The 27,573-nt window shown below is 66.5% G+C and overlaps 2 protein-coding genes across 5 annotated transcripts; one reads left to right on the forward strand and one right to left on the reverse strand.

Moving 5' to 3' along the window:
* The first annotated feature begins 568 nt into the window (after nucleotides 1–568).
* Nucleotides 569–17,406, forward strand: TP73 (tumor protein p73). 4 transcript variants are annotated; one of them, XM_054175731.1, is made up of 11 exons: nucleotides 569–802; nucleotides 10,374–10,560; nucleotides 10,662–10,777; nucleotides 11,207–11,316; nucleotides 12,283–12,425; nucleotides 12,857–12,945; nucleotides 13,227–13,354; nucleotides 13,979–14,133; nucleotides 14,268–14,400; nucleotides 15,926–16,019; nucleotides 17,074–17,406. In XM_054175731.1, exons 1-11 carry the CDS (start codon nucleotides 584–586, stop codon nucleotides 17,404–17,406), a joined length of 1,707 nt encoding a protein of 568 aa, XP_054031706.1. In that variant the 5' UTR covers nucleotides 569–583. The 4 variants fall into 4 exon arrangements, with proteins under 4 accessions (XP_054031706.1, XP_054031707.1, XP_054031708.1 ...); XM_054175732.1 differs by having other exon boundaries at nucleotides 13,982–14,133; XM_054175733.1 differs by lacking the exons at nucleotides 13,979–14,133; nucleotides 14,268–14,400.
* Nucleotides 17,407–21,073: 3,667 nt separating this feature from the next.
* Nucleotides 21,074–26,158, reverse strand: LOC128898824 (rhizopine catabolism protein MocA-like). Its single transcript, XM_054175699.1, has 9 exons — nucleotides 25,875–26,158; nucleotides 25,114–25,665; nucleotides 24,637–24,707; nucleotides 23,798–23,906; nucleotides 23,471–23,601; nucleotides 23,099–23,206; nucleotides 22,079–22,197; nucleotides 21,317–21,473; nucleotides 21,074–21,222 (listed from the first exon to the last, which is right to left on the reverse strand). Exons 1-9 carry the CDS (start codon nucleotides 26,156–26,158, stop codon nucleotides 21,074–21,076), a joined length of 1,680 nt encoding a protein of 559 aa, XP_054031674.1.
* Between the last annotated feature and the right edge of the window lie 1,415 nt (nucleotides 26,159–27,573).

Raw genomic sequence — 27,573 nt, forward strand, 5'->3', positions numbered from 1 at the left:
GAGCTGGCTCCCCCTGGGGAAACACTTCCAGGAGCGGGGGGGAGTGACTGGAGATGGCTGGAGGAAGGCTCGGACGTTCAGTCAGGCGGTGACAGAGGGCTGTGGTCGCCTCACGCTGGCGCTTTGTGCCAGGGCAGCTTCCCCAAGCCCTCCTCCCGTGGAAGGGCAGAGCCCTGGGCTCAGCAATGGGGCTGTCGCTCCCTGCCCCGCAGTAGGACATGTCCCACACCTGAGCACAGCCTGGGAAATCCCTGCCGGTCCCAGGGGAAGAGCTGTGCGAGCTGGAAGCGCAGGGACGGCAGCGGGGCGCCGGCTGCGGAGCGCAGCGCAGGGACCGCTCCCAGCGCGGGGAGCCGACCCCGGGGCGCAAGCGGTGACCTGCTCCGCACCCCGAGAGCCCCAGACCCGCTCTGCCGGCTGCCGTTCCCGCATGCTGGCCCTTTAAGGAGGCTGTAACAGGACACCTGGAGCCCCGCAGAAGCGTGGCTGAGGTTCCCATGTCTCTAAACGGGCTGGTGTTTTCTTTTTTCCCTCCTCCCCTTTTCCCTTCCTCCAGTCCCAGTTCAATTTGCTGAACAGCAGCATGGATCAGAGCATCGGCAGCAGAGCAGCCTCCACCAGCCCCTACAGCTCCGAGCACACCTCCAATGTCCCCACGCATTCGCCCTACTCTCAGCCCAGCTCTACCTTCGACGCCATGTCCCCGGCCCCTGTCATCCCCTCCAACACCGACTACCCCGGGCCCCACCACTTCGAGGTGACCTTCCAGCAATCCAGCACCGCCAAGTCGGCCACCTGGACAGTAAGTTGCACCTTCTTCTCGCCTTCCCTCCGGGGATGCTTGCTGCTGCTGCTGCCCGGGCTCGGCTGGCTGCCTGCAGCACCTCGACGGTGCTGTGCTGTGGGATGCAGAGGCACCGCATGGGGACCCGCTGGGGACTTTCCCAGGTGGTCCTGGAGAGCAAAACCTGCAGGGGGAGGGGGAAAGGAGGAAAACTCAGTGCTTGCTTTTCAGGGGGTTGCTGCTAGAGCAGGGTGGTTGGGATGTAACTTCTCTCACAACGATTCCTAAGCTGGGGATAAACATCCCCAGAAATCAGGAGGCTGCAGAAAGGTCCTGGGGAGGTGCCTGGCGCCGTGGTGCTGCCCAGCAGCTTCCCAGCCACCGCTGGCAGTGGCTGAGAGACCTCGGCTGGGGCTCTTCTCGTCGTCACCATAAGTCCTTGCCGGTCACTTAGGATCCTACCTCAGCTCCGGATCCTACCTCGGCTCCATCAGCAGGGTGACCGAACCTGTAGAACTCACAGCGGAGTGACAGAGGAGGTTGCAGGGCTCGGGGGGGTGGCTGCACGGCACCACGCCGGCCGCAGCAGCCTGGAGATGCGGCTCCGGTCCCCAGCGGTCTGCCCCTGCGCCTGCAGCCCGGCACAGGAGTCCTCTGCAGCTCAGGGAGCCAGCAGCGGGGCAGGGCGTGCGAGGGCTGCCTTGGCTTTGGTGACAAAAGGTCCGCGGCTCGCAGCCTGGCTCCCGGAGCGCGGCACCGTCTCTGCTTGCGGTGCTCTCGGAGCATTCTGCGGCGGCTCCTCCTGGAGCACCCAGCCGGAGCCAGGCAGGTCGGGGGAACATCAGCAGAGCAGAGGGGCTGGGACAAGAGAGGCGACAGCAGGGCCTCGGTTCACAGCCCGGCTCCTGCCTGAGCGTGGCACTGTCTCTGCTGTGCTTGGTGCTGGAGCATTTTTGCTGCGGGTTCCCCCTGGAGCACCTGGGAGCTGCTCAGCAGCAGGCTGGAGCCAGGCAGGTTTCCTCCTGGGGGAAACATTAGCAGAGCAGAAAGGTTGGGACCAGACAAGCGACACGAGGAGGGAGCAAGGAGATTTCCTCCAGGACTGGAGTTTGACAGCAGCATGGAGCAGGCAGAGGGGTGACAATGACTTGGATGTTTGGAAGGTGATGGTTTCTGCCCAGAGAGTGACAGAGAGCATCGAAGGATGCTTTGGTGCAGGCAGAGCCTGGGCTGTGGCCAGTGGGTGCAGCTCCACTTGCTGTGGACCATGGCCCAGCAGAACGGTGGTGGGAGCAGGCAGGATGGGACAGGCTGTGGCCAGGTCTCCCTCCTGGGCACATGGACTGGGCAGAGCAGCAGCCAAACCCCTGGCTGGGGCAGTGGAGCAGCTCCTGTGTCCTATCATCAGAGCTTCACTGAGGAGCAGAGCTGCTGCAGGGCTTGGACCAGCCCAGACTGTCCCAGCACCACCTCACGGTCCTGTAGCTGCTGTGTCCCACCAGGAGCTGTGCTGACCGGGACAGGGTTGCCTATGCCTTGGTGTTAAGGTTGAGCAGGCAGTGCTGTGGGAGCCCTCCTAGGCCTGGAGGAGCAGCTGGACACAAGAGTTGCCCAGGGCCATGCCAGCACCTGTGGGGGATGCTCCAGCCAGGACTGGGAGCTGAGGCTGCAAAGGAGGCTCCTGGGAAATGGTCCAGAGTGGAGACTGCTGGAACCAGCCTGGACACCTGGCAGGGCTGTGTGTGGAGCTCTGAGCCATGCTGCTGGGGGGATTGTGCATCCTCACCAGCCCTGGTTCCACTGTGCTGGAGCTGAGCCTTGTGGAGAGCAGGGAAGGGTCAGCAGCATCTTCCAGCTTGGGGAGTGTGGAGGATGTGTCAGTCCAAGCACCAAGCTCTGCAGAGCACTGAGCTGGGGGCAGCCAGCCTGGCTGTGGCACTGCCACCTGAGGAGCAGTCCTGCTGCAGCGGCAGCCAGCCTGGCTCCATCTCCTCCTGGCTGGTGGCTGTCACAGCCATGCAGCTGCTTGCTTTGTGCTGGGAGATGGAGCTGCTGCCTCCCTCCTGCTCTGCATTGCCACTGTCACAGCTGAGGGTCTGCCCTGGTTCAGTGGGGACAGGATTCAGCAACCCCCAGCTGGGGGTCAGTCAGTGGACATTGATCCCCACACAGCCTGGGAATGTGGATGTGGGAATGTGGATGAAGCAGCCAACAAGGCAGGCCAGGAAAGCCTGGAGCTGTTCAAGAGGGGATTGGATGTGGCACTTGGTGCCATGGTTTAGTTGTCAGGAGGTTTTGGGTGATAGGTTGGACTTGGTGATCCCTGAGGTCTCTTCCAACCTTATTGACTCTGTGAAGCTCTATGAAGTGCAGGTGCTTGGGAAGGAAAGCTAAAGGTGAGCTCAGCAGGGCTGGGGACAGTGACAGCTGACAGCTCAGAGGTGGTCCAGCCAAGGGCACCTGAGTTAACCACCTGGGTGTGCTGAAGGACACCGCAAGGTTTGATTCAGCACTTGGAAAGAAGCAGCAGCAGAAGGCATCTGCTGCTTCCCCTGCAGCTGGGAAGCCTCACAGCTCCTCAGTGCTTTAGGGTTAACCACAGCAAATGGATGAGGCCAGGACCATGGCAGGCACTGACCAGGGACCTGGTGGAGCCAGGCAGCACTTGGGGCAGCCAGGAGCCCTCAGCCCTTGGGTAAGGCTCTGCTGGACCAGCAGCTCCAGAGGCATCCTGCAGTCTGGGGCTGGATCACGGAGAGCTGGCCAAGGAGGAGCTGACAGCTGGCACTCAGGCAATGCCAAACCAAACAGTTCGGTGCCAGTTGTCCTGTCAAACCACCTGGCATCGCTCCCTGAGCAGGCACAAGCCTTGCCTGGTGGAAGAGTGCAGCCCTGTGGACTGCTGGAACTGCAGGGCTGCTCCCCTGGGAGGATCACCACAGTGTCATCCTTTCTCCCACGGCGTTGTCCCTGCTCCTGTGCTTAGCAAAGGAGGCTCCCACGGAGCCCCTGGCTGCTGGCTGCAGGGAGGGCTGCCTTGCTCTGCAGGGAGTCCATCCCCTGGCCAGGGCAGCAGGGGATCCCCAGGCTCACTGCTCTCCTGTCCACACCTCAAAGCCTCTGTGGCAAAACAGCAAAGGCCTGGGAGGGAGATCCAGAGAAGATGAAAGATGTGAGCAGATGCCTTCTAGGGTGATAGCAGAGGGAAGTTCTGCATGAGAGGTCTCCAGCAGCAGGGGGAGGGTGGCTTGCTTGTACAGGAGATGGTTTCTGATAGCAGTCAGCTCTTTAATCTCACAGAAACAGCCTAATGAGCTCCAGTGCTTGGAAGCTGAAGCCAGGCAAATTCAGACTGGAACCAAGGTGGAAGTTTTTGAAGGGTGAGGATAATTAACCCATAGGAACAATTTCCCAAGGAATGTGGTGGATTCTCCAACTCCTGAAGGATTCAAATGAGGAGGCTGCATATCCCTGGAGAGATGAAGCTGTGCTGCAAGCAGGCAGGGCTGGCTCCACGCAGGGGGAGCAGGCAGAGGTCTTGGTGCCACCAGAGCATCATCACCCCAAAAAGGAGGAATTTCTGCCCCCAGGAAAGGGGTGAATGGAGAAGGGGTGAAGAGCTGGGACAAGGGCTGGGGGCTCATCTTACCAGAACCCAGGCTGTCCCTGCAGAGGGGTGGGTGACATCCCTGGCACCTGGGGACACAGCTTGATGGCCATGGTGCTGTTGGGTTGTGGTTGGACTCGGTGACCTTAGAGGCCTTTTCCAGCCCAAACAATTCTGTGAGTCCATGATTCCAACTCCAGGCTGGGCTCTGAGCACCTTGCCACAAGCTCAGAACCAAAGTGCCCACACTGGGCTGCAGGAAGCCCCTCAGGCTGCCACCACAGGCTCACTGCATGCTGGCTTGGAAGGGACCCCAGGGATCCTCTGGTCCAACCTCTGCATTTTGCATGGGCATCTGGAAGAGGCTGTGGCTGCCTCCTCCCTGGAGGTGTTCCAGGCCAGGCTGGATGAGGCCATTGAGCAGCCCGGGATGGTGGGAGGTGTCCCTGCCCACGGCAGGGGGATGGCACTGGACACTTGAGGGTCCCTTCCAAGCCGTTCCACGGATCCATGAATCTCGGCAGCAGAGAGCCAGGCGCTGCAAATAAGAGCTTTATCCCAGTAGGTTGGAAGCCCCCTCTCTGGTAGGCTGCTCGGCCAGGGCTGGAGGAGGCCCAGGAGCTGTGATGCTGCAAGACAGGGCACGCCAGCAGCCTGCCTGCGCGCCGGGAGCCGCCGGCGCTCCGTGCTCCGCGGCGCTGCCCCAGCACGCCGGAGCCGCGGGCTGCTGGCGCTGCTCTCACCGCAGCCCCTGGCCGCGCCGGCCAGCTGGTAACGGGGGGATAATGAGGATTGTTCTCAGGTCGGGTCTGCCGCAGATCACTGCCTCTTCCCTCCCCCCCCTCCCCAAATGCAGGTGCCGGAGCCAGCGGAAGCGTTAATGTGGTCTTTGGCGTCCCGGGGCCCGGCGGCAGGCGGGGTGGGGGCTGCAGCCCCCGGCGAGGGGCAGCTGCCTGAGCTCACACGGAGCTCCTGAGCTGGGGGGAGACGGAAAACCTCTGAGCTAAGCAGGGGAGGGCGGGGGGGCTAACCCTGCTGAGGGTCATGCCTGCTGCTCCAGGGAGCAAAGAGCCTGAGATGGGAAGGATGGAGAGGTTCAAAGCCAGGTGAGATGCTCCTGCTCTGGCAGACACCATCCAGCAGTGACCCACAGCAAACTGGGCTCAGCCGGTGGCACACTGCCACACTGACCCGGTCCCAGTTGCTCCAGAGACCTCGGAGCATGGGGAGCTGGAATGGTTTGTCTGATGCTGAGTGAGGAGGGTGGAAATAACTGTGGCCGAGGTGGGCTCTGCCTCGCCGGTCACTGTCTGAGGCTGGCTAGGGCAGAGGTGGCTGCAAAGAGGAGGGGAAAACCTTCAGGAGCATCTCTGAAAGAGGAGCCCCTTCTACAAACCCCCCCTGGCACCTCCCCATGCTTCAGGGAGGTAGCTGCCCCCCAGCAGCGGCCTGGGGACGAGCAGGGGACGTGCACAGCCCTGCCTCTGAGCCACAGACACCTTTGTGTTCACCCCAGGAGCTGGGCAGAGCTGGGTACCGTGGTGTGCCAGGAGCAGGAAAGCAACCTCAGCAGAGCCTGCCGCAGAGCCCACTGGAGGCTTTCCTCCAGCTCTGGCAGGGTGTGGAGCAGGCTCCAGGAGCTCCAGACACAATGGAATTAAGGGGGGAAAAGGGAAGGAATTCGGTGTGTGATGTTCCAACACGATCCCACTATCAGCTGCGCTATCTCCAGGGTGCATGGAATGCACGGGTCAGGGAACGACTTCCCGGGAGCTGCTGCTCCCGCGGGCAGGCAGAGCTGTCCCAGCGGGACTGCCGGGGGAGGCGCACAGCCCAGCGGTGGGAGGCTGCTCCGGCCAGCTCCCTGCCTCGGCATCTGGGACACAAAGGGCAAGGGGGGACCGAGGCAGCTCCTGGAGGGGCTCGGGCAACAACCAGGCTGCAGGGGGAAGTGCTGCCCACGCTCTGGCGCAGCAGCCAGCCCAGGAGGTGGCTTCAGCACCCTCGGGTTAGCCAGCAGCATTCCCCCACCTCGGCTGCCCCAGGCACATCCTCTGGGAGTGGGACTGGAGGCTTTTACAGACTGCACCCTGGAGCAGGAGCAGTGTGGCTGAGAGCCCCGCTGGGAGCCCAGCAGCAGGGTGCTGACTGTGCCCTTGGCAAACCCCTGCCCATGCCCACCCCAGGCAGGGGCTGTAGGAAAGCAGGAGGCGGTGAGAGGTGGTCTCCAAATCCAGGCCCTGCTGCTCTGGTTTCTGCATTCCATCCCCAGCAGTGATGCCCAAGACCCAGCTCAGCCTCTTCCTCCTTTCCCTCCCAGCTTCATAGCCAGGCAAGAGTGAAGGGAGGGAGCTCCCCCCTGGCTTGGTCAGGGGCCCTGAGCATCCACACAGGAGGAGTCAGGGTGCCCGGAGCACAGGAGCCCTGGCATGTGCCAGCGTGGTCTGGCCCAGCCTGGCTACGAGCAGCTGCACTCCTGGCTGGCAGCTGTTCAGGGCTAGGGGAAGGAAGGGAGAGGACTCCTCTGGGGGGGAACCAAGGGGGTTTAATTAGCAGTAATGGCACAGTGATGAAGGCAGAGGAATGCAGGCTGCAGCACACTCACCTCTGTGCTGTGTCTGCTGCAGGAGCAGCCCTGGCCCCGAGACATCACCAACGGCCCAGAGCTCATGGAGCCTGCAGCTGCTGCTGGCTGGGATGGGCACTGGGACTGTGCCAAGCACCCTGGGAAGCCTGGGCACAGCTGGCCACCCCCCCAAGGCACCCCCAGCGTGCAGGGGCTGCAGGCACAGCGGGGAGGGCTGTGGCACATCACAACCATCCAGGGTAGGCAAAGGCACCTTGGGAACCTTCCCACCCTGGGCACAGCTGGCCAGCAGCCCAAGGCATCACCACCACGGTGCAGGGGCTGCAGGCACAGGGGGGGAAGGCTTTGGGGCACCACAAACCACCCCCAGGGCAGCACCTCCGCTGCCCAGCTCAGCACCTCCGCTGCCCCAGAGGCTGCTTTCGGCTGGGGCTTGGGCAAACCCAAGCCTGGCTCGGGAGGAAAGGAGCGGCCGAGCGGCTGGGGGAGGGACTGCCAGCCCAGCGAGGAGCTGCAGGGGCTGCTGATTAAAAGAAAAGAGGGAGATTATTAAAAAGAAATTAGAGAGCGAGGCTGCAGCCCTGCTCCGCGCCGGGGAGCGCCGCGCTGCCAGGAGCTGTCCCAACAGATTGGGCCGAGGCGGTTAACGGTATTTGCGGTCGGCAAGATGCTGCACGTCTGAGGCAGATGACAGACACATTATTATCACCTCTCCGCTCAGATCTTGCCCAAACCTGCCCCAGGATGCAGCTCTGCAGCTGCTTGCCGGGGAGCAGAAGGGAATTAGCAGCCGGAGGCAGCGCTTTTCCTTCTCTGCCTCTGCCTCGCCAGCCCTGGTGGCTGTGTGGGGATCCACTGACTGCAGTCCCGGACACGTCTGGAGGAGAGCTAATGAGGAGAGTGGAATGCAGGAGAGGAGGAGGCTGGATGGGAGGATGGGAGGGGGAGGGGGGGGAGAAAGGATTTGTGGAAAAAGTAATTGTTGAGCAAATGATTTCCTCCGAGAGGGAGAGGAGGCCTGGGCCGCGGCGCTGCCCGAGCAGGCAAGCCCGGACGCCGCGGTGTCAACAGCTGAAGATAAATAAGGCTTTATCAGCTCCCAATCTGTTGGGACACATCCTCCTAGCGGTTCTGCTGCCCAGCCAGGGCCGGGGGGGAGCTGGACGCTGCTGCAGGGCCTTCCACAGCCGACATCCAGGCGACTCCTTGCGCCAGGGAAACCCTCTCACCCTCCCGGCGGAGGCTCCGGGCGCTGCGGTGACCTCTGCCACAGCAGGTCCCGGGGGAAGCTGAGGCAGCCCCAGGGCTGCTTCCCAGCTGGGGCTCTGTGGATCACCAGCAGTCGTTGTGGGGCATCAGCTCAGGTGGATCTTGTGCAGAACATCTCCTCGGGTACAGCAGCAATGGCACAGCTCAGCCTGGCACTAGAGGGGCACTGCGCTGTGCCCGGCGCAGAGCCTCCACTGCCTGCACAACCTCCCTGGGCAACCCGCTCCAGTGAGGGCAGGGAGGCACTGGCACAGGTTGCCCAGGGAGGCTGTGGCTGCCTCCTCCCTGGAGTGTTCAAGGCCAGGCTGGATGAGCAAGCTGTGCTGGTGGGAGGTGTCCCTGCCCATGGCAGGGGTTGGCACTGGATGATCTTGAAGGTCCCTTCCAGCCCAACCCATTCCAGGATTCAGTGGGGAAAAAAGTGACTTCTGCTGGCTGAAACCGCAGCTGAGGCTGCTGAGGCTGCTGAGGCTGCTGCTGCTGCTGCTGCTGCTGCTGCTGCTGCTGCTGCTGGCATCCCAAGCACCCAACTCTACTTCACCCCACAGCCAGCACCAGGCTGTGGGACAGCAGCGCCTGGCCCCAGCAGACTGCAGAGGTGGCCCCAGGACGGCTGAGGGCAGCGTGGGCACAAGGGGCACAGCCCTGCCCCTGCTGGGCCAGAGCTGGCAGCAGGGAGGGCGCTCCCGGGGCTGCTCCGCTGCTGTGGCAGCCCTTTGAAGGCAGGGCTGGAGCTGCCGGGACACGCCGGGGCTCTGGGGCAGGCATGCCGGCGTGCAGCAGCCGCTGCGCCCCCCGGGCAAGGGCTCTGCTGCTCGGCAGAGATTTCTCCATGTCCTAACGGGGGGGAAGCAGAGCAGAGCTCACCCCGGAGCCTGCCACCGAGCACCCCGGCCCTGCCACTGCTCCCCTCCTCCCCAGGCATGTCGAGGGCTGCCCGGGAATGTCGACATGAAAGGCTCCTCTGACAGGAGTCGTCAGGGCTTTAGCACCTGGCAAGGAAGAGCCCCCTGCCCCCCTCCAAATAACCCTTCTCTTGCCAGGCTGTCTTCCAAACCAGGGCCGTGGCCACACCAGAGCCTCCTCTGCCGGGCAGGCAGCAGCTGGGTGCCAGGCAGAGCCCCTGCCTCCCGCTGGAGATGCAGGATGGCACCCGGGGAGCTGCCCTGGCCAGAGCCAAGGTGTGGCCAGGGGGGGACCCCGGGGAGGTGTTCCTGAGTGCCCTCCTCTCTCAGGGCAAGGCCAAGTACCTCCAGATCAGATCTTGCTGCCAGCTTCAGCTCCACGCCACACCTCCTGCCCACAGCCTCTGCTGCCCGGAGTGGGGGGAGCCTGGCTGGCCTCTGCCCACCCGTGCTGGGCTGGCTCAGGACAAGCCTGCAGCCCCTGGGGCGCAGCCGCTGGCGCTCGGTTGGCATCGGGCAGGGTGCTGTGGGGAGGATAAGATCTTGGGAGCAGGAACATGCCCTGCCATGCAGGGACTGGCTGCTCTGCACGGCAGGGGTGGGCTCCTGGGGAGCAAACACATTCCTTGGGAGGTGGATAACAGCATGGCACCGCTGGGCTGGCAGGGAGCTGCTCTGCCCACACCTGGGAGCTGGGACACGCTGGAACGGGAAGGCGAGGGCCAGGCTCAGCCACCCACACCTCTCCTGGAGGTGGGCAGCCTCCTCCTGCCCCGTGCCCGCTGCCAGCATGGCCACTTCTGCTCAGCCTGGCCCTGGCAGGGCTGCCCAGCTGGCGTGGCAGCATGGCATGCCGCTGCTTGCATTCTCAGCGTCTCCCAGGAGCTTCCCTCCGGGCTGGGGGCTGTCCACCCATGGTCCTTGCAGGAGGAGTGGCCAGGAGCACCCTGTGGTGCCCACACCAGCAGTGGCCAGGGGCCAGGAACCACTTTCTGTTCACAGGCACACCCAGCGGGTGCCTCCTGGCACGGGCCAAGGGTCGGCCGCGACGGCTCGCGGGTGCGCGGAGCAGGTCGGGTTGGAAGGGACCTCAAAGCTCAGCCAGTTCCAAGCCCCCTGCCGCGGGCAGGGACCCCTCCCACCAGCCCAGCCCGGCCTTGGGCACCTCCAGGGAGGGGGCACCGCCGGCCCGCTCCAGCATCTCCCTCCCTTCCCCCCCAGTACTCCCCGCTGCTGAAGAAGCTCTACTGCCAGATCGCCAAGACCTGCCCCATCCAGGTCAAGGTGTCGGGCCCGCCCCCGCCGGGCACGCTGGTCCGGGCCATGCCGGTCTACAAGAAGGCCGAGCACGTCACCGAGGTGGTCAAGCGCTGCCCCAACCACGAGCTGGGACGAGACTTCAACGACGGTGAGCGCCCGCCCCTGGCACCGCCCCTGGCACCGCCCCGGCACCGCCCCGGCTGCCCCCCGGGCTGCCCCCCGCGCTCACGCCGGGCTCTTGCCTTGCAGGCCAGGCTGCCCCTGCCAGCCACCTCATCAGGGTGGAGGGCAACAACCTCTCCCAGTACGTGGACGACCCCGTGACGGGCAGGCAGAGCGTGATGGTGCCCTACGAGCCCCCGCAGGTACCCGGCGGCTCCTGGGGGCGGGCACGGCCGGGCCCTGCGCCCGGCTGGGCTCCTGGGGGGTCCTGCGCCCGGCTGGGCTCCTGAGGGGGTCCTGCTGGGAGCATCCTGCCCCGCTGGGCACACTGAAGGCCACCCCCTGCTCGTCCCCGCAGCGCTGGCAGCCGCTGGAGCATCTGCAGGGCCTGGCCCCGGGGAGCAGCCCAGAGCATTCCCTTCCCGGGGAGCAGGGTGCAGAGGGAGAACCCCCCCAGGCCTGCCCCAGGGCACCCCAGACCCCCCTAGGTCTCACAGAGTGCCCTCTTCCCAGCGGGAACCATCCCTGCTGCTGCCCAGCTTGTCCTGCCAGGGTGCCAGCCCCATGCCAGGGAGTGCCAGCCCGTGCCCTCCCCCCGGCCCCGCTCAGTGCCTGCTCTCCCTCCCGGGCAGGTGGGGACCGAGTTCACCACCATCCTCTACAACTTCATGTGCAACAGCAGCTGCGTGGGAGGCATGAACAGGAGACCCATCCTCATCATCATCACCCTGGAGACCAGAGAGTGAGTGCCTGTGGGGGCAGGGACTGGCAGCCTCCTGCTGCTGGGTCCCTCGGGAAGGCAGGGTCCCTGCAGGGAGCACTGCCAGGGGAAGGGGAGGTGGCAGCCCCTGCTCCCTGAGCTCCACTCACACGGAGGATGGAGGGCACCTGGCTGGGCCAGGAGGTGCTGGGCTGGAGCAGGGGGTGCTGGGCTGGAGCAGGAGGTGCAGGGCTGGAGCAGGAGGTGCAGGGCTGGAGCAGGGGGTGCTGGGCTGGTTCCTGGGCCAGAGCAGGAGGTGCAGGGCTGGAGCAGGAGGTGCTGGGCTGGAGCAGGGGGTGCAGGGCTGGAGCAGGAGGTGCAGGGCTGGTTCCTGGGCTGGAGCAGGAGGTGCTGGGCTGGTTCCTGGGCCGGAGCAGGAGGTGCTGGGCTGGAGCAGGAGGTGCTGGGCTGGTTCCTGGGCCGGAGCAGGAGGTGCTGGGCCGGAGCAGGGGGTGCTGGGCCGGAGCAGGGGGTGCTGGGCCGGAGCAGGGGGTGCTGGGCTGGTTCCTGGGCCAGAGCAGGAGGTGCTGGGCTGGAGCAGGGGGTGCTGGGCTGGTTTCTGGGCCGGAGCAGGGGGTGCAGGGCTGGTTCCTGGGCCGCAGCAGGGGGTGCAGGGCCAGAGCAGGAGGTGCTGGGCTGGAGCAGGAGGTGCTGGGCTGGAGCAGGAGGTGCTGGGCTGGAGCAGGAGGTGCAGGGCTGGTTCCTGGGCTGGAGCAGGAGGTGCTGGGCTGGTTCCTGGGCTGGAGCAGGGGGTGCAGGGCCAGAGCAGGAGGTGCTGGGCTGGAGCAGGGGGTGCTGGGCTGGAGCAGGAGGTGCTGGGCCGGTTCCTGGGCCGCAGCAGCAGGTGCAGGGCCAGAGCAGGAGGTGCTGGGCCGCAGCAGCAGGTGCTGGGCCGCGCCGTGCTGGCAGCACACCGAGGGGCTCAGCCCGTCTCTCCCCCGCCGGCAGCGGGCAGGTGCTGGGCAGGAGGTCGTTCGAGGGCCGGATCTGCGCCTGCCCGGGCCGGGACCGCAAGGCTGATGAGGATCACTTCCGGGAGCAGCAGGCGCTGAGCGAGAGCGCAGCCAAGAGCGGAGCTGCCAGCAAGAGGGGTGAGCGGCCCTGGGCACCCCCAGCCCCTGCACCCCACCGCTGCCCACGGCCCTGGGGCTCCTTCCCCCGGACCCCTGCACCCAGCCCCCGCCCCGTGCCCAGGCACCACGCTGGGACCCTGCCCAGGCACAGCTGAAGCCTCCTGAGCAGCCTTCCCCTGCAGGGCACAGAGCTGCTGGGCAGGGCACAGAGCTGCTGGGCAGGGCACAGAGCTGCTGGGCAGGGCACAGAGCTGCTGGGCAGGGCCCTCACCCCCTCGCCCCCAGCTGATTTGTTCTCTGCCACCAGCCGAGGGCCAGCAGCCAGGGCAGGCCCCTGGGGAGCAGCCTGCAGCCTGCACAGCTGCAGGTCAAATGGAGCCGAGGTGCCCCTGGCTGTGCCCTGCCCACCCCAGGGCACCATGCCAAGGCTCACCCTCTGTCCTTTGCAGCCTTCAAGCAGAGCCCCCAGGGCATGCCAGCGCTGGGCACGGGGGTGAAGAAGCGGCGGCAGGGCGAGGAGGAGCTCTACTACGTGCCAGTGAGTGTGGCCGAGCTGCTGGCACCGGCCCTGGCACACCGGCGGCACTGTGCCCTCTGCGAGAAGCACCTCGGGGATGGGATGTTTGGGCATCACCTCCTCCTGGCACGGGGGCTGAGCAGAGACCTGGAGAACAGAGCATAAGCAGCTCGGAGGCTGCAGGGGGTCCTGCAGTCGCTGGCCGCAGCGATGCTGCCCCTTGTGCGGCTGGGTGGGGAGGAGGGCGGGCAGCAGGGTGGCACAGGCACGAAGGGAGGCCCTGGGCTCGTTCCCTCCCCCAGGTGCGAGGCCGGGAGAACTTCGAGATCCTGATGAAGATAAAGGAGAGCCTGGAGCTGGTGGAGCTGGTCCCGCAGCAGCTGGTGGACTCCTACCGGCAGCAGCAGCAGCAGCAGCTCCTGCAGAGACAGTGAGTGCCGGCGGCAGGCACGGCCCTGGCTGCAGGGACCCCGGGCAGCGCCAGGCTGGGGCTGCTCAGCTGGCTCACGGCAGGGCACAGCCTCTGCAGTCACTGTGGCTGCACAGGGGCTCTGCTGCAGCATGCCCTGCGCTGGTGCAGGGCCCAGCTCAAATGGGTTTGGCTGGATGAGACCACCCAGGGCACCACCACCCCACGGCCCTCAGCACCACATCTCCACAGCTTTGAAACCCCCTCCAGGGATGGGGACTCCAACACTGCCCTGAGCAGCCCTGGACAACCTTCAGGGGGCAGAAATTGTTCCTCATTGCCAACCTAAACCTCCCCTGTGCAGCTTGAGGCCATTTCCTCTCCTCCTGTCTTCGGTTCCTCTGCAGAAGAGCCAAACCCCGAGCCGGCTCCGGCCTCCTCGCAGGGAGCTCTGGAGAGCCAGGAGGTCTCCCCACAGCCTCCTTTTGCCCAGGCTGAACCCCAGATCCCTCAGCTGCTCCTCACAGCCCTTGTGCTCTGGACCCTTCACCAGCAGGAAACCTGCTGGGCCAGGGGGGGCACCGGGATGGGGCAGGGAAGCTGCCCCCTGGCCGCTGCAGCCTGCCCCCCTGCCCCCTGCTGCAGGAGCCAGCTGCAGACCCCTTCCTCCTACGGCCCTGTGCTGTCACCCATGGGCAAGGCTCACGCTGGAGGGATCAACAAGCTGCCCTCAGTCAACCAGCTGGTGGGACAGGCAGCACAGCACAGCTCCAGCTCCACCCCCGGCCTGGGGCCCATGGGTAAGGTCCTGCCCCCGCCGGGCACTGCGGGCGGGCAGCAGCCCAGGCTCGGGGCCCCTCCTGCCCAGCAGCCCAGGGGTGGGCAGGGGGCACAGCTGGGTGGTGCCCAATGGGTCCCTCTGTCGCACTCCTAGGAGCTGGGATGCTGAACAGCCACCCCCTGCAGCCCAACGGGGAGATGAATGGGGGCCACTCGTCCCAGGCCATGGTCTCGGGGTCACACTGCACCCCCCCTCCACCCTACAACCCTGACCCCAGCCTCCTCAGGTAGGGAAGGTGTCCATGCTCTGTCTGTCTGTCTGTCTGCTGCTCTGACCTCTCTGGCTGCTGTCCCTCACTCTAACCTGCAGAGCTGCCTGGCCACTGGTCCCAGCTGAGAGGTCACTCAGAGCCCCCTGCCCGGGACCCCCAGCTGCCCTGCTCTGCCTCTGCCAGCTGAATCCATCCAGCAAACACTGAGCACATCCCAGCCAGAGCCTGCCCCTGCATGCCCCCCCAGCACGTGGCTTTGTGACCTCCCCCCTTCCCCTTCACCCCCTTCTGGAAGGGGCTCCAGGTGGCTCCTTTCCACCAGGGGTGGATTCACAGCTCCATGGCCACTGCCCAGGCTTTCACGAGCCCCCAGAGAGGTCAGGGAGGGGCTGGAGGGTGCAGCAGGAGAGGTGCATGGCTGCAGCACCTGGGACAGCCCAGCCTCACCACCCAGGCCACAACAGGTCCCCAGCCCCCTGCCCAGCAGCTCAAGCTCCCTCTGAGCGAGTCCCCAGGCTGAGACCGCTGCTGATGAGGAGGCAGAAGGACCTGGTCTGAGTGCTGCACCCCGACAGCAGTGGCCACCAAGGCTCACCCTTGGGACGGCTCCAGCCACAGGCCAAGCACCCCAGAGCTCCCTCCTGCCCCCAGCCCCTCAGTGCTGCCGTGGCCAGGAGCTCACCACAGCCCCCAGGCTCCTCAGTGACCTGAACGTGGCTGGAACCGGTGTGAGCACAGCTCTGCCTGGTGAGAGTTAGCTCTGCCCGCCCGGGGGTCGGCTCTGCACTCTCGGGGTCCGGCTCTGCCCGCCGGGGGTCGGCTCTGCCCGCCCGGGGTCGGCTCTGCCCGCCCGGGGGCCGGCTCTGCACTCTCGGGGGTCGGCTCTGCCCGCCCGGGGGCCGGCTCTGCCCGCCCGGGGGTCGGCTCTGCCCGCCGGGGGTCCGGCTCTGCCCGCCCGGGGGCCGGCTCTGCCCGCCCGGGGGCCGGCTCTGCCCGCCGGGGGTCGGCTCTGCCCGCCCGGGGGCCGGCTCTGCCCGCCCGGGGTCCGGCTCTGCCCGCCGGGGGTCGGCTCTGCCCGCCCGGGGGCCGGCTCTGCCCGCCGGGGGTCGGCTCTGCCCGCCGGGGGTCGGCTCTGCCCGCCCGGGGGTCGGCTCTGCCCGCCCGGGGGCCGGCTCTGCCCGCCCGGGGGCCGGCTCTGCCCGCCCGGGGGTCGGCTCTGCACTTTCGGGGTCCGGCTCTGCCCGCCGGGGGTCGGCTCTGCCCGCCCGGGGTCGGCTCTGCCCGCCCGGGGTCGGCTCTGCACTTTCGGGGTCCGGCTCTGCCCGCCGGGGGTCGGCTCTGCCCGCCCGGGGGTCGGCTCTGCACTTTCGGGGTCCGGCTCTGCCCGCCGGGGGTCGGCTCTGCCCGCCCGGGGTCGGCTCTGCACTTTCGGGGTCCGGCTCTGCCCGCCCGGGGTCAGGCTCTGCCCGCCGGGGGTCGGCTCTGCCCGCCCGGGGGTCGGCTCTGCCTGCTCACCATCTCATCCCAATTCTTTCTGCAGCTTTTTGACAGGGCTGGGCTGTCCCAACTGCATCGACTATTTCACCTCCCAGGGCTTGCAGAACATTTACCACCTGCAGAACCTGTCCATAGAGGTAAATGCTTTGGGAAGAGCTCTTCCTGCCCCCTGCCTGCAGCAGCTCTTGTCCCGAGCAGCAAAGGCCAAGGGGAGGGAGCTCTGCACCGCCCCAGCCGCGGCACAGACGTCCCAGGCTTCAGCCTTCCCCTCCTGCAGCCCTCTGGTCCTGCAGACGCAGCAGCAGCTCAGTCACTGGTGGCCCTGAGCCCCTCAGCTCAGTTACCTGGGCCACAGCAAGCCCTGCAGGGCCAGAGCTGGCGTGGGGCTGGGACACAGCTCCTGTCCTTGTCCCCAGCAGTGTCTGGTGGCTCTCAGGGACCTGGCAGGGTCACCATGCTCGGGGGGGGGGGGCAGCTGCTGGAGCCAGGAGGATTTTCCCTTGGTAGCTGGGGCCAGTTGCAGGACCTGAGCCTGGCTTTGGACCCTCTGCTGAGATAACCCCGTGCCCACCTGGCAGCTGGCAGTGTTTGGTGTGGCCCCAGGTGGCTGAGCTGTGTCCCCCCCTGTCATTACTAACCACATCCTCGCTGTCCCCCCCCCGGTTAATGCTCCCCCAGTCTCTGTTTGCCAGCAGCCAGGATCTCCAGCAGCTCTCCCCCATCACAGTGCTCCTCCTGGTGCAGACCCCCCCCCAGTCCTGAGGTTATTGACCTCACCTGGCTTCAACCCCCAGCCCAAAGCATCCCCACAGCCAGCACCAGGGATCTTCCACGCTCCAAGAAGCCACCCACGGCCCTGGGGGCCCAGGGGAGGTCCAGGTTGGAAAGGACCCTCAAAGGGCATCTTGTCCAAGCCCCCTCACTCAGCAGGGACAGCTCCAGCTGGATCAGGCTGCCCAGGGCCACATGCAGTCTGATCTTGAATGCCTGCAGGGATGGAGCCTCAAGCACCTCCCTGGGCAGCCTGTGCCAGTGCCTCCCCACCCTCACTGTGCACAACCTGCTCCTGGTGCCCAACCTACATCTCCCCTGCTCCAGTTCCAAACCGTTGCCCCTTGCCCTATCCCCCCTCCCCCAGCCTCCCCGCAGCCTCCCCTCCACCTACCGACCCTCTCCGCGTCGTTCCGGCAGGACCTCGGCGCCCTGAAGATCCCGGAGCAGTACCGGATGGTGATCTGGAGAGGCTTGCAGGAGCTGAAGCAGGGCCACGAGTACGGCGCTCAGCCGCTGCTGCGCCCGGGCGGCGGCGCGGCGGGGGGCGGCGGGGGGCTGGGCGCCCCCGGGGAGCTGCAGCGGCAGAGGGTGATGGAGGCTGTGCACTTCCGAGTGCGCCACACCATCACCATCCCCAACCCCGCCCGCGCCGCGCACGACGACTGGGCGGACTTCGGCTTCGACCTGCCCGACTGCAAGTCCCGCAAGCAGTCCATCAAGGAGGAGTTCCCGGAGGGGGAGATCAACTGAGCGGCGCCCGGCTGGCCGCGGCCCGAAGCCAGGGCGGGAGCAGAGCCTCCCGCGGGGAGCTCCGCACGGCTCCCCGCCCCGCCGGGGGACTTCGCTGTCCGGAGGGGACTTCGCTGTCCGGAGGGGACTTCGCTGTCCGGAGGGGACTTCGCTGTCCGGAGGGGACTTCGCTGTCCGGAGGGGACTTCGCTGTCCGGAGGGGACTGCGTGCCACGGCTGACGCCCGGCCCCGGGCCCCGCGGGAGCTGCCTGCCCACCCCCACACCACCTCCCCCGAGAGGAGACTGCGGCGGCCGGGGGGCGGCCGAGGGGGTGAGGGCAGGGTGGGTTTGCTGCCCACCCGCCTCAGGGGAGGCTCCGCCTGGTGCTTCGCGCTGGAGGGTCCCCGCAGCCCACGGAGGTGCTGTGAAGAGCGCCTGGTGAGACCAACCCTGGCTGATGCTGCCCCGCTCCGTGCCCTCCAAAGCCCCGGGGCTGAGGCACTGCCAGGAGGACTCGGCCCGGACCTGTTCCCTTTACCTGCCAGGGACTGAGGCAAAGCCACGCCAGGGGGCTCCGGGGGACTGCCACAGAGCCCGGCCCCCTGCAGAGCAGAAGCTGTCCGTCAGTCCTGCCGTCTGTGTGTCCAGCTCCCCTGCACGGGGGGCAGAGGATTTCTTTTCCCATGAGCTGTCGGCGCCGCTGCTGGGGCAGAGGAGCTCACTGCGTGTCCCAGCCTCTGGCCGTGCCGAAGATCCTGGCTCCAGCCTCAGCTGGCCGAAATTCCACCTTTCCCCTCCGCCGGGGGCAGAGCTCCTGGGGGGCAGAGTCTGGACCCTGCCTCCCTGCTCCGGCAGGGGATGCAGTGAGCAGGAAGCTGGGAGGTGCGAACCGGCTCCGACTCTGGAGCAAGAGGGACTCGGTGCCCAGCGAGGGCTCTGCCCTGCTGCTGCTGCTCCCTGGGCCCCGCTGTGAGCAGCCCAGCAGAAAGCAGGCACAGAAGCAGGGCTGCTGCCTCTGCCCCTCCCTGCACTGCCTGGGCTGAGGCCCACAGCCATCCTCAGAAGCAGAGGGGGTGGGAGGGCAGGGAGCTGTGGATCTGTGCCCTCACCCTTGGGCTGCTGGAGGCTCTGGGCAGCCCGAGGACATCCCTGCAGGAACGCTGCTGCCCAGCCCCTTCCCACTGCTGCACCCCCTCCCTGCCTCCTCTCCGTGCTGGAGGTCTCCAGGAGGGACATCTCCAACACATCACATCAAGGCCAGGCTGGAGGAGCCAGGAGACCCTTCACAAAGCCCTGGGCCCTCCACAGGCTGAGCTGCAGCCTCACCTCACGGGCCAGGGCTGGCCCCAGGGCTGCACCTTCCCCTCCTCCCAGGCCAGGCTGTCCCCACTCAGAGGGGGCTGAGCTCTGCCTGCCCCAGCAGCAGCCACAGCCCTCCCTCCACCACCTTTGTCTTGGCATCCAGCAGCAGCTCTGAGCCTTCAGCTCCTCTCCCTCCCTCCAGAGCTGGGCTCTGCTCTGCTCTCCCACCCAAGGTGAGCTGCTGGTGGCCCTCTGCAGCCAGCAGGACCCTCCTGAGGCCAGGCTGAAAGGGGAAGCTGGTCCCAGGCTCATGGCTCCCTCAAGCACTTTGGTGCTTCCCAGGTTCTGAGACAAGCCCTGGTGGTGTTCCCAGGGCCTGTCCTGGCAGGACTGAGCTGCAGCCAGGCTGCCAGCTGGGGGGCTGCAGGGCTGGCTCTGAGGCCTTCCCACAGCTCTGCTTTCTGCTGCTTTTTGTGGCAACACAATAAAAGCACAGCTGGGAACTGCAGCTCCAGGCAGCCCAAGCCCTGCTTCTGTCTCAGGGCAAGGGTCCTCCAGGGCAGCCTCTCCCTGCTGCCTTCCCTGGCCAGAGCTCTGCTGAAGGGCACAGGGGTCAGATCCCCACCCCACAGAGGTCAAAGCTGCAGCCCACAGGGGTCAGATCCCCACCCCACAGAGGTCAAAGCTGCAGCCCACAGGGGTCAGATCCCAACCCCACAGGGGTCCCACCGCCACCCCCAGCCAAAGCAAACAGGACCCTGCTCACTGTTAATGAACTGCCTACAGAGAGACAAAGGTCACCTCCTGCAGAGGTGAGAGTCTTTGTTTTTCAATAAATGAGTCAAAACCTGAATGAACCTGAGAGCAACCTTCCTGGAGCCTGAACACAGCCCCTGAACAGCAGAGAGCACAACTGCCCTGGCTGCAAGGGCCAGTGCTGGCTCTCCTGGAGTCATACAAATGCCACAGGCAGGAACTGGGCTCCAGGGTGCTGTGGAAGTGCTGCTTGGCAGCTGCCACCCAGGGCTTGGAGGTGCTTTGGGTACAATACAAAAACAAAGCTTTCAAAAGGTCCTGAAACCCAGCAGGAGGATCAGAGCAGAACCAACCCACTGCTCAAGGAGCTGCAGGCAAGGACAGGAAGGGGCAAAGGCCCTGGGGGAGGAGTGCAAGGCACCAGAGCTTCATTCCAGATCTGCTGGGCTGTAAAAATCACCTTTAAAATCCCCTTCCAGATCCCTTCCTGCACTCAGCACAGGCTGCCCAGGGAGGCTGTGGCTGCCTCCTCCCTGGAGGTGCTCAAGGCCAGGCTGGATGAGGCCCTGAGCAGCCTGGGCTGGTGGGAGGGGTCCCTGCCCATGGCCACTCCATGATTCCATGATCTGTGCTCCTCAGCTCAGTTCCTGCACCCTGTGAGCAGCACTGAAGGGAGGAGAGCTGCTGCAGGGGGTGATGCAGCCACACTCTGTCCAGGTACCCAATCACCCCCCAGCAGTCACCAGCCCCTCCTCAACCCCACCTGGAAGCCCTCTGGCAGCACAGAGCTCCTTCCTGAGCTGCCCAAGTGTGCTGCAGCTCCAGGCACAGCCCCAGCTCACAGCCTCCCTGTGGAGCCTCTCCAGCACCAGGGTGGGTGGCCCTCTCCTCCCTTGCTTTGAGCATGGCCTTCTCCCACCCTGAAGAAAGTCAGACCCTGATTTCTGTTCAGAAAGACTCAAACCCCTCAGTAAAAACAGCAAACAACAGAGAGGAGGCCAGAGGCAGCCTCAGGACTGAGGCCTCTCTGCCTGCCCTGAGGGGAAGCTGGCAGGGACCAGGCTGCTCCCACATCTTCCTGGAGCATCAACTCACTGAAGTGCCAGCAAAGGCCTCCACTTGCACTGCTGCTGGTGCCCTGCACCATCCCCCCACAGCCTGAGCAGCAGCAGCCTCTGCCAGGCAAGCAGAGCTGCCAGGCAAGCAGAGCTGCCCAGGCCTCCCTGGGGGGCTCCGGCTCAGCACTGAGTGCTTCTGGTCCCGAGCTGCCTCCCGGCTCCGGGCACCCCAGCAGCAGGGCAGGACTGCAGCGGCGCCGTTGCGGGGTCACAGTGGAGACGCGGCCGGGCGGGCAGGGCTCAGCCTGCCCCTGCCCTCGGGGGGCTGCCACGGCTCAGCCTGCCCCTGCCCTCGGGGGGCTGCCCCGGCTCAGCCTGCCCCTGCCCTCGGGGGGCTGCCACGGCTCAGCCTGCCCCTGCCCTGGGGGGGCTGCCACGGCTCAGCCTGCCCCTGCCCTCGGGGGGCTGTCACACAGCCTGCCCCTGCCCTCGGGGGGCTGCCACGGCTCAGCCGGCCCCTGCCCTCGGGGGGCTGCCACGGCTCAGCCTGCCCCTGCCCTCGGGGGGCTGTCACACAGCCTCGGTCTTGACGGCAGAGGGGGCTCCGGCTCCGGCGCGCAGGTCCACGGCGGCTCCGCTCCTCCAGGACTGCTCAGCAGCTGCAGCCACCTGCAGGGTGCAGAGGAGCTGCTCTTTGGTGACCACGGGGGGCTCCTTGCCTGCGGGGACAGCAGAGCAGCACCGGCTGAAGCCCACCCTGGCCCCCGGGAGCACGCCCAGCGCAGCCCTGGGCAGCGGGGGGCCCGGCCCCACCTGTCAGGGTCCGCAGGAAGTGTCGGAAGAGCTCCCTGTGAGCATCCCTGAAGCGCTCAGCCTGGCCCTGGGCGCAGATGGGGACGGAGGTTCCTCGCTCCCTGATCCCCAGGGGGTTCCAGTTATCCACCTGCAGGGCTCCCTGAGCCCCATGGACCTGCAGGGCACAGGGGAGACGACAGCAGCCTCAGGCCCCCTCGCTCTGCGCCTCAGCACCGAGCCAGCAGCAGCCCTGCCCTGTGCAGCCCAGGGGAAGCCTCACGAGGAGCCAGCCTCAGCCTCCCCTCTCCCAGCTCACAGCCATTGCCCCTGCTCCTGTCACTCCCAGCCCTTGTCAGAAGTCCTTCCCCAGCCTTCCTGTAGCCCCCTGCAGGTACTGGGAGGCCTTAGGCCGGCCTTGGGCATCGCCAATTGGCCTGAGTTTAGGCTTTTCTTCCCCTTTATTCATGGCATGGCTTGGGCTGGAAGGGACCTTAAAGACCTTCCAGTTCACCCACCTTAACTCCTGCCCTAGCCCTGCCAAGAGGGCAGATGAACCATGCAGAGGTGCTGCAGCCCTGGGAGAGCTGCCCCTGGCCCTGGCAGCCACAGGGGGTGGAGAGAGGCAAACTCTGGGTGACAAAGGCAGGAGGAGGCTCTGGATGAACACAGCACAAAGCTGCTGCTGCTGAGCACAGGGCACAGGCTGCTGTGTGCAGGGGCAGGGCTAGGGCTGTGCTGGCTGGTGGGGGGCCCAGGCTGGGCTGGGGGGCAGGGACTGACCTCCAGCCTCTGCTCACAGCTCCTGGTGCAGTGCTGGCTGACGTCCACCGTGGCGATGGCTCCGCTGGGGAACTGCATGCTGACCACCGCCGTGTCTGCATCCTTCACCTGGGCCACCTCTGGGTGACAGGAGGGCAGCCACTGACTGCAGGGACAGCAGCCAGCAAGCTCTGCAGCCCCACACAGCTCTGTGCTGCTGCAGCTCCACATCCCTGCCTGCACAGCGCTCCCTGCCAGGCACCGCTGCCCCTCTGCCTCCACGGCGGCTCTGGCAGAGCAAGAGCCACAGCCCCGGGGCCTCAGCTCCACCTCCCCAGCCCCTGGCTCTCCCCTCAGGCTTCCCCCACTCCTCCCAGGCACCTTCACCTCTGCAGCCTGCTACAGCCAGCAGCAGGCACCTGCCAGCAGGTAGCCACAACAGGCAGGTGGCAGCAAAGCCTCCCTGGGGCACCGTGGCTGTGGCATCGCAGTGCTTCACCAGCGATGGGAACCTTGCACTCTGCACCCTGCAGCAGCAGCTGCAATTACCTTCATTACCCTAACTACAACTCTGCATTCCCATTTGGAAAAGGGCAGCCCCCAGCCCCCTGGCTGGGTGAAGTCAGCCTGAGTGTGCCCAGCAGCCTGGCACAGCCCAGAGGGAATCCCCAGCTGTGCTGAGGCCAGCAGGGAAGCACCAGGGAGATCAGAGCAGGCAGAGCAGCGACCAGGGCAGCTCTGCTGCTTCTGCAAGCACAGAGCCTTGCTCCTCATTTCTGGCACCCAGGACTGCACACAGCAAATCCTCAGAGAGCAGAGCTCAGCCAAGCCTCTGCAGCAACCTTCTCATCAGCATGGGGCTGAGAGAGTTCAGAACTCCTTGCCTGCAGCTTCTGCCTCCTGCTCTCAGCTCAGTTTCAGCTCCAGCTGCTCCGCGACAGGAGGCTGCCACGGCTCCTGTGCTCCCACACTCATCTCCCTCCCACTTTGAGTGCTGAAGCCCAGAGCTGCACAACCAACCACCCAGAGGGGCAGCCTCACCTTCACAGAGGGCATGCCCCAGCGAGAACACCCTGTCTGGTGCCCCCTCTCCCAGCAGCAGACTGGTGATGTCGATGTCGTGCACGGCGGCGTTGTAGAAGATCCCACCTGGGAGAAGCAGAAGCAGGCATTAAGGTGCCCACACCCCCAGCCCAGGCAGGCTGCTGGCCTGCACTCAGCTGCCACAACAACCTCCTTCCAAGCAGCTGACAGGAAAAGCAAAGAGCAAAAAGCAACCCAAACACAGCTGGGGGAGGAAAATGCTCCTGCACAGAGACCCTCCCCCCGCCTCCGAGGGCCTCTGCGAGGCAGAGCGTGGAGCGAGGCAGCTGCAGCCCTCCGGGAGGCTTTCAGGGGGCAGCTGCTCAGTACCTGAGGCCTTCAGGCAGCTGAGGGAGGCCGCTGGGTAGATGCTGCTGGAGGAGCAGACACGGTGGATCCTGCCCAGGGCCTGGCCCTCCCGCACCTTCCTGTGCAGGAACTGCAGCGCCGGGTCGAAGCGCCTGCGGGGGGAGGAGGAGGAGGAGGGAGGAAGTCAGGCTGGGATTCAGCTGAGTGCTGGCCCAAACCTCAGCTGAGCTAACTCCCAGCTCAACCTTCCCAAGCAGCAGTGAAACTAAGGCCCCTGGAGGAGAGCAGCAGCAGGGAGGCCCCAGCTGCCCTCCTCCCCCGGGCAGGTCAGGGGGGAGCTGCTCTTACTTGTAGAAGCCACACACCAGGGGTCTGCCACACCTCTCGGCCTCAGCAAAGCAAGCCTCTGCCCTCTGCCTGTCCACGCTGGGCAGCCTCTCACAGAGCACTCCTTTGCCTGTGCACAAGAGAGCAGGGAGAGGCCTGAGGGCAGGCCCTGGGCCCACTCACTCCTGGCCCCCTCCCAGCCAGCTCAGCTGGGGCTCCTCCTCTGCTGAGGGACCCCGAGAGGGGGGACTGCCCTGTGGGCCCTGCTGGAGGACAAGCCACGCTGGCACCAGCACAGTGCCCTGCTGGTAGGCCACAAGCAGCAGTGCCACCAGTTCCTCACTACCCACAGCCTGGAAGACACCTGCCAGAGGAGGCCACAAGGACGAGCCCAGGGCTGCAGCAGCTCTGCTGTGAGCACAGGCTGAGGGAACTGGGGGAGTTCAGCCTGGAGAAGGCTCCAGGGGGACCTTAGAGCTGATCTACAATAGCTGAAGGGATGCTGCAGGAAGGCTGCAGAGAGACTTTTGCTGAGGGTGTCTGGGGACAGGACAAGGAGGAATGGTTTGGAGCTGAGGCAGAGCAGGACTGGAGCTGAGGAAGAAGTTCTTCAGCAGGAGGGAGCTGAGACTCTGGCACAGGGAGGCTGTGGTTGCCTCCTCCCTGGGGGTGTTCAGGGCCAGGCTGGGTGAGGCCTTGAGTAGCTGAGTCTAGCTGAGAGGTGTCCCTGGCCATGGTGGGGAGGTTGGAGGTGAGCTGAGGTCCCTTCCAACCTGAGCCACTCTGGGGTTCTATGACCCAGGCACTCATCAGGCTCACAGGGTCTGCCTCAGCTGCTGCTGTGCTGCTGCTCCTCTCACCTGCTCGCAAGGCATCGATGACAATCTCAGAGGCTTCTGCAGGGAGTGAGCAAATGATGGCTCCAGAGACTCTGCAGGAGGCAAAAGGCAGAGTCCTCAGTGGAGGCAGAGTCCCTGCTGCAGTAACAAGGCTCAAGAGCTCCTTCCAGCTGCAGGGAGTCAAGTGCAGAGTCTCCTGGGCTGCTGAAGCACCCAAGGGGAGCTGACCACGTGAGGCTCAGCCTCTAACAGCCCCTCGGTCTCACTCTGCTCCTCTCCATGGAACCAAGCAGGGTCTGGGGCTGCCACAGCACAGCAGAGGGGGAAGCCTCCTTCTCCAGAGGCTTTCAAGACCCACCTGGATGTGTCCCTGTGTGACCCTGCTACGGCAGGGGGGATGGACTCAGGGCTACCTCCAGAGGTCCCTTCCAACCCCTACCGCCCTGTGGCTCCTCGATGAGCCCAGCCCCAGGCCCAGGGGCCGGCAGTGCTCAGTACCTCTGGTCGTTGAGGGCCACATCGGCGTCCTGCAGCCGCAGCAGCCTGGTGCCAGCCAGGAACTGCCTGTCGAAGGCACTCTGCACCTCCTCCAGCTGCTCCTCCACGATGTACAGCAGGCAGCAGCCGCTCTCCTCCAGCAGGCTTTGCAAGGAGGCCTTCTGCAGGAGCCCCACGCCGAAGAGGGCCAGGCCGAGGCCGCCGCAGTGCCGCAGGGCCGGCGCCGGGCAGGGGGAGGCCTCGGGGGCGGCCCCCCGGAGGGCAGCCTGCTGCGAGGGAACGGGGACCGTCCTCATGTGGAAGGTGGAGAGCGCCGGGGGGCGGCTGGCCGAGGTGGAGGGCGCGGGGTCCTGCCGGGGGACGGCCGCGGGGGAGCCGGCGGCGCCGAGAGGCTGGGGCGGAACCGGCGGCTTGCGGCAGGAGGGCGGCGAAGGGTCCGGGCCGTAGGCGCCGCTGCTGCTGCCGGCGGCGAGGGGGAAGGAGGGCTGGGGGAACAGCGAGGGGGACTCGAGCTGCAGCGGCAGGCTGGCATCGACCTCCGGACCTGCGGAGCTGAGCGCCAGAGGAGAGGGTTTGGGGTCAGACGCAGACCCCCGCCGCCAGCCCGGCCCGGCACCGGCAGCAGCCGGCACCAGGCTCCGGACATGCAGGGCTCGGGGCGCGACTGCGAAGGGGTTGGGGAGAGACCCCCGCGGGGCCAGGCAGCTCCAGGGGCGGCAGCCGCAGGGCCGAGGGCGCGGCGGGGCCCCGGGGGCACTCACAGCAGCAGCGGGGCGCGCAGGCCGTGCTGCCGCAGCAGGCGGCGGTTGCGGTAGTGGCGGCCGGAGGAGAGGTGCTCGAGGATGCGGTCGCGGCGGACGCGCATGGGCAGCTGGCAGGAGGTGCAGTACAGAGTCTCCACCACCGCCGCCTCGCCGGCCGCGCCGCGCTCCAGCAGGTGCCGCTTCACCGCCAGCTCCGAGAACTCGGCCGCGTAGTCGTGCAGCGTCTTCTTCTTCCGCCCCATGGCGGCGGCCCCGCGGCGCCCCGCCCCGCGGCGCGCCATGCCCCGCGCCCCGCCCCGCGGCGCGCCATGCCCCGCGCCGCGCCCCGCCCCGCCGCCGGAACCGGAAGCGCTGCACAGCGCCGCCGTTGCCTGGCGACCGCCCGCGCCGCGGCCGGAGACCGCTCCCGCAGCGCCGGGGAGCGCTGGCTCCCTGCTCCCGCTCCGCTCCTGCCTCTATCCCAGCTCGCTCCCGCTCCACTCCCAGCTCCCGCTCCACTCCCAGCTCCCGCTCCGCTCCTGCCTCTATCCCAGCTCGCTCCCGCTCCACTCCCAGCTCCCGCTCCGCTCCCTGCTCCCGCTCCGCTCCCTGCTCCCGCTCCGCTCCTGCCTCTATCCCAGCTCGCTCCCGCTCCCCTCCCAGCTCCCGCTCCACTCCCAGCTCCCGCTCCGCTCCTGCCTCTATCCCAGCTCGCTCCTGCTCCGCTCCCGCTCCGCTCCTGCCTCCATCCCACCTCGCTCCCAGCTCCAGCTCCCGCTCCGCTCCTGTCTCCATCCCGCCTCGCTCCCCACCCGCGTCCTGACCGCGCTCCCGTCCTCGGTGCGGTCCCAATCCTCTTCCCGTCCCCGTTCCCCGTCCCCGCCCCGCGCTTGTCTCCGTTTCAGCTCCGGGCTTGCACCGGGACAGGCAGCCCCCAGCCCTGTCCCCTCTGCGGCGCGGGATGGAGGCAGGGGGCGCGGGGGGCGCAGGGGGCGCAGCCGCCCAGGGCCCCTCGCAGGAGCTGCCGGCGGCGGAGCTCGCCCAGAGCCAAGCCAGCGGCCGGGAGCTGCGGGAGCGGCTGCGGAGAGCTGAGCAGGAGTACAGCATGGCCACAGGTACCCGCGGCAGGCTCCCGGGGAATGCCAGCCTGGGATTCTGCTCCCTTTACCTACTCGAATCCCAGCTTAGCCTCTCCTGGGGGCAACAGCTGCTGCTGAATGCCCCTCGGCCTAGAAGCCTGCTCAGAAGGGCAGAGAAAGCCCTGAGCACCGTCCTGGGGGGCATCCAGCAGGGCTTCAGCACCCTGCACGCCCTGCTGGTGGTACAGACCCTCCTGCCCCCCCCAGCAGCACCACAAGCAGCACTCTCCAGCCAGGGGCACTGGGGCTGGAGCATTACCTTCACCCCCAGCCTGTGCTCAGGCGGCTGCAGCAGCAGCTCTGCTCGTGGTTACCTCCAAAGAGGAGCCAGGAAGCTCCTGGGGCTTGCTGAGAGCAGAACTCAACCCTTCCAGGAGCCCTCTCCTCCTTGCACAGGCAGCTGGAGCTGCGAGAATCCCAGCTCCGCAGAGCCACGGCCGAGAGCGAGATGCTGCAGAAGCAGCTCAGAGAGAGGGAGAAGCAGCTCCAAGCCATGTCCAGCAAGGTACCACCCCCAGCCCACGGCACTGCAGGCTCTGTGAGCACCACAAACCCTTCCCCACCTGTGAACTGCGCAG

This window comes from Dryobates pubescens, chromosome 33, assembly GCF_014839835.1.
Source record: "Dryobates pubescens isolate bDryPub1 chromosome 33, bDryPub1.pri, whole genome shotgun sequence".
In the NCBI taxonomy this organism is placed as follows: Eukaryota; Metazoa; Chordata; class Aves; order Piciformes; family Picidae; genus Dryobates; species Dryobates pubescens.